Source organism: Lepidothrix coronata, unplaced genomic scaffold, assembly GCF_001604755.1.
Source record: "Lepidothrix coronata isolate B3197 unplaced genomic scaffold, Lepidothrix_coronata-1.0 Scaffold38, whole genome shotgun sequence".
Lineage (NCBI taxonomy): Eukaryota > Metazoa > Chordata > Aves > Passeriformes > Pipridae > Lepidothrix > Lepidothrix coronata.
The window spans coordinates 656,597-672,190 of record NW_016690218.1 but is presented as its reverse complement, the minus strand read 5'-3'; the positions used below and the strand labels follow the sequence as shown (position 1 = coordinate 672,190).

General features: G+C 48.1%; 1 protein-coding gene across 1 annotated transcript; it reads right to left on the bottom strand.

Moving 5' to 3' along the window:
* Positions 1-1,640: 1,640 nt before the first annotated feature.
* LBH (limb bud and heart development) lies at positions 1,641-13,827 on the bottom strand. The gene is made up of 3 exons (XM_017812896.1): positions 13,660-13,827; positions 12,736-12,838; positions 1,641-4,143 (listed from the first exon to the last, which is right to left on the bottom strand). The coding sequence occupies exons 1-3, from the start codon at positions 13,683-13,685 to the stop codon at positions 3,943-3,945; spliced, it is 330 nt and encodes a 109-aa protein (XP_017668385.1). The 5' UTR covers positions 13,686-13,827; the 3' UTR covers positions 1,641-3,942.
* Between the last annotated feature and the right edge of the window lie 1,767 nt (positions 13,828-15,594).

The following is a 15,594-nucleotide window of genomic DNA, read 5'->3' as shown; positions in this document are numbered from 1 at the left end:
TTTGGGGAGGACAAATGCCTCAGGTTTAAATGAGAGCCAGAAGAAACATTGCTCCATGTGCAAAGAGAGGTCCTTATGCCATACACCAATGTTTTGGGACAATTCAGGCTCACCCATTCAGCAGCAAGCTCATTTTCATTTGATGATGCAAGTTGACCACAACAGCTGGAGCCAAGGAGCAGGAAAGAGCCCCCTTCCCACCAGCACTGCTCCAGGCTGATACAAAGCAGACCCCCTGGCAGAGCAAGCCCAGATGAGAGGCCAAACCTTCTGGTCTGGCCCCAAAATAGCATGATGCATCAGGAAACAAAGTGAGTGGCTCCTTTGTGACACAAGCCTGAAAAACCTGTTTGTGTGAAGCACGTTGAAGTAGCAGACAAGTTCAATACATTTGCAGTTTCCCTAACCAGTGCTGGATTTTAAACTGAAATGTTCTTGGGCAAGAGTGAACATCACTGATTTCAGACCAGGACTTCATCTTAGAAATGCTGCAGCAGCTTCTACAAGGCAAGTAACTCCATGCCCAAGGAAAAGAAGAAATCAAGGCACCTTAGCTAGACATTGACTGAAGAAAAGGAAAGGCAAGGCTCAATACTGCATTTGTTTCCATGGTGTAAATCATCCATGAGGGTTGAGCCCAATACAATTCATCTTTAAACTGTAGGGCTCACATTGACCATGCCCTCAGTTCAAGCATTAAATCTAATAGTCATTAGTGTATTTAAACCAGTCTCATGTAAACATAACACACTAGCCTCAAGTTGAGCTTGTTTGCATAGGTAAGATTAGAGTGTTACCTGCCAAATCACAGGAACTTCTATCCATGTATCTTAAATATATGGGTATTCCAGGGTGTTTGCTTCTTATCACATGGTTTTAGTGGAAAATTTAATCCCATTAAGTACACAATTTTAATTACTGAATCCTGGCATGGTCAGATTTCTATACCCTGAGCACTGCCTTGCTACCAAACAAGTTCAGAATCACATTCAAATGCCATTTCCTCCAGCAGCACCACAGACCATAGAACACAGCCATCAGTGTGTGACAAGATACAACCAAGTACTCAAGAAGAGTTGACCTCTAGACCTGCAATGGCCAAATAAGACAGCCCTGGGCAGCTCAGCTGAGACCCTAACATCCCACAGCAAGGCAAGACTTACCTTTGTGCTTGTTGCTCAGGGCAGGGTAAGAGCATGCACAAGGAACATGACTAACAGCAGCTATGAATAGTTTCCACCCTCCATTACTTCATGCTCTGTAAGGTTAGGTAAGGGGGTAAATGTAGATTACAGATATAAATACAGATTTTTTTTAAGGACCAAATGAGCTGGAGCAGCAGTTTGCTGCAGCCTTTCACACAGCAATAAGCAGCCACAGGAAGATGGAAGGCAAACATGCTGCCCCTCATTCTAATTCAATCAGGTTTACAGTGCCATAAGGCATGATCTGAGGGCAGCCACATGCATGAAAACAGGATCTCCAGGCTCACAGAAGAGCCTCAGCTGACACACATGAGCCTCTTCAGATACTGGCATTAGCCTTGCAAGTCAGCACACCTAAGATCTGAAACACAAGGACTGGCCATGATCTGCAATGTTAACCATCCCAACCCACTCTGGCAGTAAAAACAAAGCCAGTATGTTTGGAAAGCATTTTCAAACTTTATTTACAACTGTCACAGTGACAAAAATGTAGTTTGAAAAAAATGCTAGCTTCTCCCTGAGGCTCAAAAAAGAATTACAGAAATATAGAATGTATATCATACAACAGGAGGAGTTTTACTGGAGTGCTTTGTTCTTTAGATACGTTCAACAACAAATAGAAATATACACAATACTTCCAAAAAAAGAATGCAGACAGAAATATGCAAGTCTTTAGGGCAAACAGCAGGTCTGAAGTCCAAGGATTGCCATCTCACTGCTGCCCACATAGTAATATCTTTGATATACAGCTTTGACTTGGTGGTACAGATGGTAGAGACCAATAGAGAGTAACACTTAGAAATAAGACAACTGGCTGGTATGCAGGTGTACAAGCTCATTCCAGTAAGACAGCAAGACTAGAACAAGTGTTACAGATACAACAGCTGAATCCATCACTAGAGAAAATGGTATCACCACATCATGACCATTCAGTAATCAGCCATCCACCAAGGTGGGCAGGGAGTGCGTATAACTGGGTCTGCGTGGCTGGACCAGAGACCAGCCACAGTGTTGGAACACTGAATTTCTCCTGCTTTGTGCTAACTCATCTCCAAACTCCGATCTGTCCAAAACAGTTACACAGAGCTGATAAATTATTGCCATTATGTTTAAACACAAGCAAGACAAGACTAAAACAATCCTGCCAATATGTTAAAAGCGGTTCCCAAACCCCACCAGCGTTTAACTACTCATGAGGTATTAAAAATACAAATACACACACGTCCAAATAGATTTTAAAAATGGAACGAGTTATAAGCAAAGAGGGGTGGCATTGGGATTATTATGGAAGTTTGGTTAAGGCCTTGACATTTTTTTCTCTTCCATGACCCCAGATTTGGTTTAGGTGGTAACTGTTCTTGTCCTATCCCAAGACCACTGGCTCCAGAGCTGGTCCCCAAAGATGCAAGATCATCCCTTTCTAGGAAAGCAGCAGGTTACCCTGTCTGGCAGCAGACTGGCCTTCTCCTCAAATGGAGGCAATGACTTCTCCTTGAGGCAGGATATGGTGAAGAGGACACAACCACAGACTTCACAAGACAGTCTGCACTTCATTAAAAAACCATGAATGTTTCACCCTTGCTAAGAAGCAGAAACACATCTTGTCTCAGGACACCCAGACTAATCCTCTCCCAAGAGACCCCTCCTACAACCCCCACTGGTGATCCACACTAGATCTGGTGTTTCGTCTTTGGATGATCTCCGGGTCTGGCAGCCCCACAACACACCCCGCTACCAGCCTGTCCTGCACTGAGGAGGCCCTGCAGTGCAAAGCCAGAGGAGACCCCCACAACCCCACCCCAACCCTCGCAAGCCCATTGACCAGCTACTTAAGAGACATGAAACCCTACAACCTCAAGGACACCAAGGTAAGGAGGCAAAAGTCTCTACCTCCTTTGGGTGCCATATGACATGAGACCAACCACAGCAGCCTCAGCAAATAGGAGAGAAAAATCTGAGGTGTTCAAACCTACATGAGCTCTTGCTGCAGACAGAAGCACCTTTATCATCACCTTACGCTAACCACCTGCAAGATAAACTAGGGCATCGCAGTAGAGATGACAAGCAGCAGCCTAACATTATCCTGCAAATACAGCTGTTCAGCATGTAAGAGTCTAAAGGCAAACAGGGGGAGAAAATAGCTTTGGGAAAAGTGGCTGGGAAACAGGCTCAACAGCGAGAGCAAGAAACCGAACTACTCTTATGGACGCTCACCTTACCCTAGGAGGTGCCAAACCGGGGAGAGCTACAGGCCCCTTGTCACTAGAGCATTTAGCCATGCTTCGCTATGGACACCCTTCCGCCCCCCAAAACACACAAAATGGAAGCTGTAAGAAAGGCAAATCTGAGATATTACGGCTCTGTTCTCATGCTTTTAGCCAGAGGCAGCTCCCAGCCAAACGCTGCCATCGCCAACTTTCCTCCCCCTCCCCGAGCTCCCCCCTCCAGCAGTCCTCGGGTGGTCACCCTCTGCCATGTGCTTGGAATTTCACTGCTGCCTCCGCCTCGGAAAAATACAGATAATGATCTTGAGAACAGCAAACATTTCTCTGCGTTACTTCCTTCCTTCCTCAGGAGGTCTGGTGACACCGAGGGCTTCAGTTCTCGATACAGAGAATACAAAAAAACTAAGATCTCGCAGGTGCAAAATTGAACTTGTCTTTTTAAAAAGACTTTCAAAAAAAGTGTGGCTCTTCCTTCAGAAGGGTGCAGTCCCTTGCCTTTCCTCAGATGCCATTTATTGCTCCTTGTTGTCCTTCTTTGCATCTTCACAGTTTTCTTCCTCCTCTTCCTCGTCCTCCTCCTGCACGAGGAACTCTTCGGGTGGCCATCTCAGCTCACCGCTCTCCACATCGCCCTCCGTCGGCTCCACCACGATCGAGGGCAGACGGTCCTTCAGCTTACAGTAACGATCGAAGTCTGAGGGATCAGGGAAGATCTGAAAGAGCCAAGAAGCAGTCTGTGAGAGGGGCTGCATTCAAACAGTCTTAGCCAAAACCCAACTCAAGACACTCAGGTCCTCAGGGCAGACTAGTCTGGACACAGAGTCAACCACAGAGTGATGGGAATAGTCTTGCACTTGTAAGTAACCTTTTCAAGTCTCCAAGTAATGGAAATGAGCACTGCCCAAGAGGCTTCCAAAGCACACGCTTGCTTGGATAGTGCTCAGCAAATAGGTATCTGCCCTTTTGGATGTTTATCCAAACGCCCCACTCCCCCAGCCCTGCTTTTGCATTAATGCTCTTGAGTTTGCACACTGAGCTATCTTGATCAGAGAATCTGAGATCTCATTTCCTGCTGCTGGTCAAGCTGCATATGAGAACAGGGCTCGTTCTCCAGGCTCTGCTGCTGGAAAGGAGGAGGCACATGGCAACCCAGGGCTAGAGTGGTCCAGACCCTTGCAGCAAGGGTCTGTGTCTGGTATCGCTCCAGGGCCACAGTGCCAGCCTGAAACAGCAGCTCAGCTGCATTTTAGAGATAATTTTGGCAGCATTCTGCAGGGTACAGCTACCATACACCAGCAGTGAAACTCAGCAGGAAGACACACTCATTGTATGGAAGGGCTGGCTACTGGACCATATTTCTTCAGGAATGAGGTACCTGTGACATACCCAGCAGTTATGTACCATATTTCTGATGCAAGGAATAGGAGGACTCCCTTCTCTCCAGCCTCTCAAGGTGCACAGACTACTACCTTATCCATCTCTTCCCATCCATAGCTTGCCATATGGATGCAAAAGCTCATGCACTACAGAAGCACCAAGGCCCATATTTGGTGGTAATGCCACTTGGATGCACACTTTGATCCTACTAGGAACTGAGGTGAAATGTGGGTACAGGAAAGACTGCTGGTAAAGTGTTAGCAGAAGCTTTGCATGACTAGATTGCAATGTGAACAGAAAAGGTGGTATTACTTATAGGTAACTTACTAAGGGAACAGCTAAACTCCAGCTCTCCCAGAAGGGAACTGCTGGGTGACAAAAGCCACTTGCCACATCGGATGTCCTCATTAAACAATTACCACCTGTTATTTCAAACAATTTTATCAGAGTGCCCATTTCACATTACAGTTGCATTTAAACACCCCAAAGAAGATAACGACAAAATGCATTTTCCCCTTGAGGCTACAGACGGGGTGAGAACTCAGGTGGCTGTACTTTTCTTTGAACACCGTCTGCATTCAAGAAAGTCACAAGAGCATCTTTGCAGGGAGCAGCGCTGCCAGCCTCAGCCTCAGCTTGAGAGCGAGATCTGCTTTGATCTTTGTGGTTCCAGTTACAAAAGCAGGCTCCCCGTCCAGCAGCCCTGAGCATTAACCATGAAGCGTCATTCTCCTTGTGCCAATCACGTGGGTATCCACCACCTTGGGATGCCCTGGCCACAGAAAACTAAATAACATCCTATCAACTCATTCTTTGACTTAGCAACTTCTAACTGCACCATTCCCTCCTTGGCAATATTCAGTCTTCTGCTATGCAGCCTCATTTCTGCCTTGCACGCAAAGCTTTGTGGCAACCAGACTGCCAACCTGAGACAGCCATCAGGCTGCTACTTAATGCAAAGTCAGGCGAGGTAACAGAAGGTAATGAAACAAATCAGGGGCTGTTTGCAAACATTCATCTGGTCCCGGGGACAGTGGTGCAAGAGTCCAGCTCCCACCTCACCGCCCACCACCCACATGCTCTTCAGGTGCACAAGAGCAGGTGAGGTCCTCGAACATGGTCACATCAACCTGGGCACTGCAGTGTGAGCTACTTGCTATTAGTCACTCCTGGCACCAGTGAGACTGTAACTGTTCCTTGGAACTTTGTGGCTTCTGCTTAGGCAAACAAAGGCAGTTTTGGGCACACGGTGCATTACTGGAAGTACAGGCAGTGACTCCTAAGCATCAACTCATTATCTAAACTCAGGATAGGAAAAAAGTACCCTTGACATTACACGGTTAGAAGGTTGCAATGGAAAAAAAAAGTGTGGTTCAGGAGGTTACATAAGCTGATAATATCATGAAAATAGCCTCCTATGCAAGAAAAATAGCAGTATAATAATTAAACTAACCTTTGGCTGCTATTATTTTAAGCACATTAGGTCAAATTGGAGCAATTTCTTTGAAAATAGCCTGACAGATTTTTTTTCCAGAAACTAAGTAGTAGTCATTTCCTTACAAACAAATATCCGCAAAATGTGGTGTGCAGCTTTTTTAATAAAAAAAACCTCCTAGCACAATCTTATCTCAAACAGCTGCAGGACAGGCCGAACCCAAGAAGGTCAGGATTTTTTCCACTAAGTCATGCTTTTTAATCGTTGAGGCAGCATGAAGGGAGATGTTGCAACTGCCCTTTGAAGGGGTGTGGACAGTCAATGGAAAAAGTACAGAAAGGCAGATTTCCTTCAATGTGACAGCCAGGGCAACAGCAGGCCAAGCACAGGGACCTGAGAAAAAAGGGCTGCAGATTAAGACTAATTGTAGATCTGGGAAAGATGGGTGGAAAAGTTACCCCAACCGGCCTCCCCACTCACTCTTTATAAAAAAACATAGGGAAGCATCAGCTCTCTCCTGTCCCACTCCAGCAGTGTCATGCTACATTTGTTGGTTCCATATGCCTAATCTGGTCCCACTCCAGATTTAGACAATGGAAAGAAAAAAAACTCTCCAAATTTGCAGCAAGGTCCACGCTGGGAATACAGCAGCTCAGCTCTGACCTGGGAGCTCTGCACTCTGTGGCACAGGAGCCAGGACAGCAAAACCTGCCTTCAAGCCTTTCTAGTCACATTACTCAGCTCAGGTGCGTGGGAGGAAGACTCTGCACCTCCCCACCACCTAAAGAGCAAAACAGGCACGGGTTAGCTTCTCCCTCTCATTCATCACCTTGCACACAGCTGAGGCAGATGCCTTCTCTTGGCTGACCTGGTCACTTGGTGGGGGGGACAAGTGACAACCACCAACTGGTTGTGATGGCTGTCTAAAATCAAATTTAGCAGCAACTCAAAGGTATCTTCCTACCCTTCACTTGCATGACACTGCATGAGGGGCTGCAACCGCTTCTGCAGAGCCTCCCTCTGTTGCTGAGGCCCAGCTCCTGGCCCATGGAGAGACCCATCCAACACCTCTAGAGCCCACAGAGGACATGTATGTATCTTCTTACCCTACTCAACAAAGCTCACTAACAGCAAGACTGGTTTTCACAGGCCCCTCCAGATTATGTCTGGGGAACTGCTCTCCTCAAGAACCAATCCAGATCACATACAAATTGACCAAACTCTTGCCTTGCAGCTAGAAAGGGTAGGAAAAAGCAGAACTTGAAACAAAACTTGAAATGATTTTAGGAAGATCATGTTTGTCTCTGTTTCAGATGATCTAGCTCTACTCTCCTTGAATGAAGTCTTGGCAACAAGAATGGAAAGTTTTCATTGCTCTGGGGAGTCTCAAACCCTCTCTCAGCATTCACAGGGATGGAGAAACACCAAAAGCAGGAGAGATGTCAGACAATTAAGAGGATTAGCTCAGCACTACCATAATCCAAGTGACACTTGTAAATTCAAAACAACTTCCACATGTGTACTCCATACCAACACCCATAGTTAAAATGCTTGTCTCCCCTCCCATGGGGCTGAAAACTATTTAAATTGTATTACAAGGAGACTAAGGCAATGAGATCTTTCCAAATTAAGTTACTGTTTTGGGGGAAAGCTTTGTTTCATTGCAGTAGAACTATACAAGACTGAAAAGTCTGTACTGGCAGACATACCACTTCAGGTACAGCATGCACCCCAATGTACACATCACTCATCCTCCCAGTACTACAAAGCTGAATTTTGTGCCTCTTCAGCAGTATCAAGCCAATATTCCAAATCCCAAACCATCATTTAAGCTTTTAAAACAAAATTTTACTGTCATTGAGAAGCATGACAAGCTCACTTCAGGAAATATTTAAGCCATCTCTCTGTGTCCTCTCTGGAGGACTTTTCCAGCTACAATACATACATTTATTCACACACTAGTCATGACTCGAAACTGAGCTCCATCAAGTGTTCACACAGCAGCCCGTGACTCAGGTTGATGAACTATGATAATTCTTCAGCGACAGACATACTGCCCTATCTTGGGGGATGGTGTCAAGGAAACTTCATACATCTAATAATTTTCCAACAAAGTAACAAGGTATCAAAGGAGGGAGGAAAAAACACACACTGAGGTGTTCCGATTAGCTGCGGTCTTCAGGTTGGGCCTCAGTGGAACAGTTTTGTGCATAGCAGAGCTGCAAACATGATTAGTTTTGGATCTGTTCACCCCATATCCTGCTCCTGTCTTCATTCAAGGTCCCAGATCCTGGAATAAGCACTGACTCAGCCTACCAGTCTTGTCTAGTAATCATGCTTGCTATGATAACCTTTTTGCAGCCCAGTCTCAAGACCTTCCCCAGCAGCAAGCACCAGCTGTGATGCAGGACTTCCCCTGCACAAATCAAGGCTGCAGAGACATGAAGCACCTCACAAGAAAACAAGACAATTACAGAGGAAGTTCAATTTCCACTAAGCCATCAGCCCTAGGGTCAGCAATGCATTGGTCTCCCAGCTTAATTGGAGGGATCCAGCAGACACAGCTCAAGCCCATCAGCACTGACCACCACAGCTCCCTGGAAAGTAAGTGCTTCCCCAGTGCTGGTGAAAAGGTGTTACACTCACCAAAAATGACTTCCATGACACCAAGCTTTTTCCATAGACCCTGAATGGAATGTTAAGCCTATTTACCCAGATTCAGCCACTCTGACGTGATTCACAGCTAGCTGTGGCTGTGATTAACCCAGACAGATCCCGGCATGATGCGATCATGACTTAAAGAGCTCAAGCTCCCCATGACAACCAAACCCCAGCTGATGGCATGAGGCAAGCTCAGCCTCCGCAGGCCAATTTCCTAAAAGGGAGCCTAAAGTCCCACAGGACCAGCGAGTCAGCCAGACAGACAGTCTGCAGCGAAGCAGCACACTCAACTCAGAATTTGCTCAAAACACACACTTTGGGTATTAATGTATTTTCAGTTGTGCTCAGACCCCGCTCCACTTCCAAGAAGCAAGGCAGGATTCAGGTCAAGGCACTGTTTTGACAAGAGCTCCAAGAAATGATTAATTCAGCCTCAGTTTCAGTGGCATTGTTCGTGCTGCTGCGAGACGGCAGCAGAGGACAAGCTGGCAGAGTGCTGACGAGGCTCTTCAAAGAAAGGGTATTTCTAGGGGCTGGAAAATAGCAAATGGTACATTAGCTCCGGCTGGTAGCAAAAAAAGCCCGGCTCGCTGGAGACTGCCAGGCAGGAAGTGCATGAAGCCCTCCATAGGCACATCTGTTTGTAGCAGGGGCATCTTGAGCCATCAGCTGCATTTCAACGAGTTTTTTGTTTAGTAAGTCCCTTGGGAATTATGGGACATCTATTAAAGATCCAGAAATAGCTCCTCACTGCAGGCACAAGACCCAGCATGACATCATCTCTTCAGTCACATCTTCTGTTTTGTCTATGCTGCCCTGTTCTGAGACTCATGCCCCAAATTCACCATTCACTTCTGCTCAGTCCCTTGAAATCTGTTGGCTCAACCATCTTCAGGGGGCTCAGAGAGCAGCTTTCTGTCACAAATACAGTAATAAGAGCTGTCTTACAGAGAAAGATTTTGAAATCAGCACATAAGCTTACAAGCATTTTGTGCATTAACTGGGAAAAAGGCATTCCTACACTGAGAAAGCATGTTTTGCAAATGGAATTGTACAAGTTACTCAAGCCTGTGCAGGCAATTAAGTTAACACTGGTATTAGTTTTGCAGTCTGACTTTTCATACCATTGCTTAAAGAGCAGCAATGGCCAGCCCAGCAAAGGCCAGGAAGCTTCAGCAGTGAGAGGAGCGCACACCTTCATCTGATGTCTAGGACTGACAGACAGTCCAGGGCATGAGCAGAGGCATGAGGGTGAAGCAAGCAGAAGGAAAAAGTCAACAACACAAGTTCGCTTCATAACCAGCAAGACAGACAGGAGCCCTGAAGTTCAGTGAACTCCACGGGACAGGGGAATTGGACTGCTGAAGTTTATACTCAGGGTAGAGCTTGTTTCCTCAGTTTACTTCCAAGTAAAGGCAAAAATACTAGAGACAGTACTCTTGGTAGGACAAGTCTGTCTGCAGCAGATATTGATGGGCTTTACAGTTCTAGCAAAGCTGCTGTACCACCTCCTCTGGTCCAGACAGTTTCATGTCTGCCTATGGCAGAAGCAGTTCCCAGTCTCACAGCATCCTACAGACCAATTCCCAGGCAGTCCCTGCTCTACAGAGCCTGAAGGGGGGCATTTTGAACCTCAGTTTGAGGTCATCTCTGTAGTAAAATAAATACAAGTTCTACTAAAGGAACAAGAGAAATTTTTGAAGCTAAAGCCTTGCCTCTCTCTTACCACTAGAAAAGTGGCTACACTTTTCTATTTTTTGCCTCTTGTAGCCAGTCAAGGGCTGTTACACTGACACTGCAGATGAGTGGAGGAAGATGTTGCAGCTTAGAACAACAAGCCTCAGTGTAGGAGCAGTCACGCTCCATTAGTCCTGTCTGGTTTTAAGTTATTGCACTATAGTCCTCAGACTAGCATACAATTTTCCATGTACCAAACTCTCACCATCAGCAAGATGAGGCACAAAGTCTGAGGCAGAACAAAGAGTCCATGGTGCTATTTACATCAGATTTGCCCTTGCTGTTCTCACTTGAGTTTTCAACCCTTTAAGGATGCTTTCAACTTACCTTGACTTACACTGTGACATTCCCAGCCTAGCAGCCAGAGAAGGAAGGCTGGATCCTACTCTCCAATCCTCTTTACACGAACCTGATTTAGAGGCAGACCTCATACACAGCCCACACACTCCTACTGCCATAAGGATCTTCCATTTCAACACCTCAGCCCTTGGTGCCATCAGTGTGTTTCACATCAAGGTGAAGTTCCCAGCTCTTGCAGGAATTTGATAAAAGTTATCTGTGACTAGACCACTAAAGAGAAGAGATCTAGGATGCAAGAACCCCGCATAGATATGAATAGTCAGCATTTATGACTCATGCACCTTCAGGTTCAGATGATCCACTCAAAACCAAACAGGCCTGTTCCCCAGTTGGCCCAAACAGACTTATCAAGGTCATTAGGACTTGGGGAAAAAACCTTGCTGAAGCAATCATGAGAACAAGCAGGGCACCTAGATCTTGCCTCTCACTGGAAATTTGGATAGGTAAATAGAGGCCTTTGACATGACTGGGTTAAGCCTCTTCAAAAGGTGACCCATAAAGATGACCTAACATCCCACAGAGGTAAGTTTGATTGCTTCAGGTTTACAACCTCTCTCATTCCTGTGCATTCCCACTGTAAAAGAGGAAAGAGGCTGCATGCTTCCCACTAACTCAAGCACTGAAGCACAACACAGCTATAACCAAACATCATGCACAATCCAGAGCCACAATTTTGACTAAAAAAAGCAATGCATCCCCTTTTTCTCCATATAGCTTTGCCTTCTGCTGGAGGCCTCAGCCATGGCCAAAAGTTCAGTTGATTTCATGCTTCAGTGAACTGCTGCTGCCTTATAGCTCATTTTTCAGACATAAATATGCAAACATAGAGCAGCACACCTCATTTGGATGCACACTTAGAGCAACTGCCTCTGTGCAGGTTGTGTAACATCTGCAAAGGACGAACCCTGCATCTGGATCTGCCGGTAAGAGTCACCCAACGCACAGACCAGGTGCAGGTCATCTGCAAGCATTCAGTATCTGTGTTAGATTTCATCAACAAGTCTCCTGGAAGTGTAGGAAACCATGGATCTAGTAGGCTAAAATGCACAACTTGCACTTTGATTAACTATAAGCTAGGAAATGAAAGGGATATTGAGGCTTGAGCTGGTTGAAGACCATCTCTTCACCCCAGTCATTGATCTAGAGGCTAACAGCTAACTACATTGTTCAGACCTTTCAGAATGAATGCAGCTCGTGCCCTCAGGTATCACTGATATCTCCAGTGACATTTCAAGGCTCGTTTAGGTTGTCTCTGGCCTTACTGTAGCTTACAGAGGGCTGTTAACCCTCTCAAATGGGCATGAAAACCAAATGGCAGGAAAACCAAGAAACAGATCAAACAGATGTAGATGCCATATAACCAGCATCCTCCTGCTCTCGGCAGGTCAATTGTATGCTGTCTTACAAAGATCTCAAGAGTCCTCTCAGCCCAGTGAGTGGCATGAATCCTTCTTTAATCAATCTCCCTGTCTCCCAGAGACCCAGGAATGCTGAATGAGTGGGGGCTCAATCACTTCAAAAGCAACCAAGTCTTCTGCCAACCCGCTCTGATATCGAGTGATATTTTAGACAACCATCTCCTGCCAAGCAAACATTCCAGTCTGTTGACTAGTTCTCACTAGAGCAAGACCTACTATTAGGTCAGGCTATAGAAAGGTACATTAGACCAAATGTACAGTCCAGCCCAGGCAATTCCACACGGGAATTATGCCTCAGCAGTCAGCAAAGTACTTACCTGATACGACAGCCCATCCTTGCGGGGGCTTAGCCCGATCTCATCCATAGCTGGGGTGTTCATCATCACTTCAGTCATTTCAGCGGATCTCAGATAATCAGAGCTAGAAACAAAAGACAGCATTCCAGTGATCTGAGGGGCTCCGGGAGGACTGAGCAAGGTTCAAGAGGCATCGGGAAAGCGAAGCAAGCAGCAGAGGCTGTAGGCAGTCTATTTCTGGTCCCTTCCTTCCTGCCCCCCCTTGGAAGGCAGCGGAAAAAGCTCAGTACCTCGCAAGCTGGAGCTATATCCAATGCCCTGGGAGCACCTCCCTGACTCTCCCCACAGGAGCCCCGCTCAAGCACACCCGGGGAGGCTCCAGCGGCAGCGCTTCGCTTTTAACTCCGCTTCCTTTAGCTCTGCCCCCCGAGGGGGAGAAAGTAAAAAACCACAGTAAAGTGCAAGCGTTGGGGGGTTTGGTTTCTTTTTTTATTTTTAATTAGTTTTTATATATATATATATATATAATTTTTTTTTTTATTGTTCGAGCCGGTGTGCTTTAGCTCCCGCTGACTTATTTTACAACCTCGGGGACTTCCACACCAGCGGAGAGAGCGGCGCCAATTCCAGCCCGGCTTTTACAGCCTTGATGGCGCTTCCAGTGCGAGAAAGTGAACTCCCACAGTTCGCAGTTCCCCCTATCGCAGCTCATCCCGCTACCGTCCGGCTCGCACCTCCCGGCGTATGCACCACCGCCACCGGCCTCCTTCCCTCCGCTTTCCCTAAATCCTGCCCCGGGGCCCTACGTTGCATCGCCTCCTCCCGGGACAGGGGAGGCGGCCGAAGCCCCGGCAGAAACGCAGCGGCTTCGCTTCAAGAGCCCCCCGACCACAGCAGCAGAGCCGTCATCCCCCCGCCCGCCCCACGCGGGAAGTGCCCACTCACCAGGGCAGGGGGCACAGCACAGACATGAAGTCCCGGCGGAGGCAGCCCCGGGCGCGGGGTGGCGGGAGGGGCACCCAGGCACGGCACGGGCGCTGCAGGACAGTGCGGGATGAGGCGGGACGATGCGCGTCGCTGCCCCGGACTGACGGGCCGCTGCTACAACTCCGCCGCCGCCGCTCTGAGCCCCACGCCCGCCGCCGCGACGCCTTAAATGGCCCCGGGGGGCGTGGCCCGGGTTCGGGCCACGCCCACCCACCTGACGTCAATTTTTTCATGAATGGCTTCGGCGCGCGCCGCCTGCGGGGGGAGGTGTGGGGGTGCGCGCGCCCGCCCGCGTCCCGCTGTCCCCGTGTCCTGCTGTCCCCGTGTCCTGCTGTCCCCGTGTCCTGCTGTCCCCGAGCCCCGAGTGGGTGACGGTGGAGACCACGGCCCGGCCCGATGAGGAGAGGAGAGGCGCGTTCCCGCTGTTTCAGCCCGGACCGAAGTGCGCTGCGGACCCCCCAGCACCGGCACCACTCCGAGCGTCACCCGCGCCGGGGCCGGGTCCTGGTCTGTGTCTCACGACGGGGGTTCCAAATCCACCGCATTCATGGAGGTGATGGCGAGGGGCCGGGGGCGCAGCCAGAGCTCTCCGGCACATGCCAGGGGAGCGGCAGCGGCCGCCCAGCCCCGGCCCTGTGCGCACCATCCGTGCCCCACACCTCCAGCTGGAGTAAAGGGAGCGAGCAGCTTCACGAGGCCGAGCTGTATTTAGGAAAACAATGTGAATCAACGACTGGAAGGCACAGGAGGAGAGGGAGGCAAATCTGTTTGCTGCCAGGGAAGAGCAAAAGCGCTGTGGGCAGCTGTAGGTGAAGCACATTTCCTGCCTTCCCCTCCCAACACAAAATTTCTGGAAGGCAAAACCCGTCTTTGGGCCCCAGAACCCAAACCCAGCGTGTGCCCTGACTGTGTGCATCGATCTGCTGCTGGTGCCCATGCAGCCTCCTGAGAAATGGGCTGTACCCCGAGGCAGATACCTGCAGGACAGGGCGCTTGGCCACAGAATGGGCCAGGCCCTCCAAGGCTGCTGAGAGATGCTCAGGGCTTTTGGGGACAGTTCTACCGTCTGTTTACTTTCCCACTGAGCAGTATCTTGCCACACACTGACAGGTGAAGTTTAGTGCAGGGACTATTTGCATTCCACCTGTTGCTCCATGCTGCTGCTCAGGCTTTGCCAACAAAGTGGATAGCCAAGCACACAAACGCTTCTCTTGTTTCCTTCACATGCAGAACGTACAGCTGCTGCTGCGCTTCATACACGTGTCTGTACACAGACATACACACACTATTTGCCCCATTATTTAAGTGCTAAAAAGCACAAGTTCAGTGTTTCTGAAGGCAAAGCCCTCAGCTTCACTCAGCCACCCCCCAGACTGTGTATAGATGTGTACATACATACGTGCATGTGTTTCCTCAGACCGGATAATTTAATCTCCTTAAATTCATATTATATAATGTGAGCGTATGTGGGTGTTTCACATGAGGCTTCAGCAAGCCTGCTGCTTTGTGCCAGATTAAAATGAATCACAAGGAGTTGATTGAGCCTCTGCAGATGAATGGAAATTCAGGTGGGTGCAAAGGGTCATCAGTAACCTTCCACAAGGTTAAGGGGAGGGAGGCAGCAGGTTGGACTCGGTGCACGCAGTCCTTTTGCCTGCCTTGAGCCTCCTGATAATGAGGTTTGGAGCCGGGGAGAGGAGTAAGAAAATAGTCAAGTTTCCTAAGTTCTGGGGAAGCAGCTTCCCTGTGTTTTGCTGCCCTGTCCGGAGGGACCCCATCTCCCTGCCGCATCCCCTGGGACACATAAACTCGCATTTACTGTCTTTGCTGATTTCTGCACTAAGAGAACACAAAGACTTGACTTATAAATGATTTTTTTGAAGCTGAACAGTC

Coding starts and splice junctions, on each gene's coding strand:
- LBH (XM_017812896.1), bottom strand. CDS start 13,685: ATGTCTGTGCTGTGCCCCCTGCCCTG. Junction 12,839..13,659: donor GTGCTGTGCCCCCTGCCCTG/GTGAGTGGGCAC, acceptor TTTTGTTTCTAG/CTCTGATTATCTGAGATCCG. Junction 4,144..12,735: donor AGGATGGGCTGTCGTATCAG/GTAAGTACTTTG, acceptor TGGCTCTTTCAG/ATCTTCCCTGATCCCTCAGA.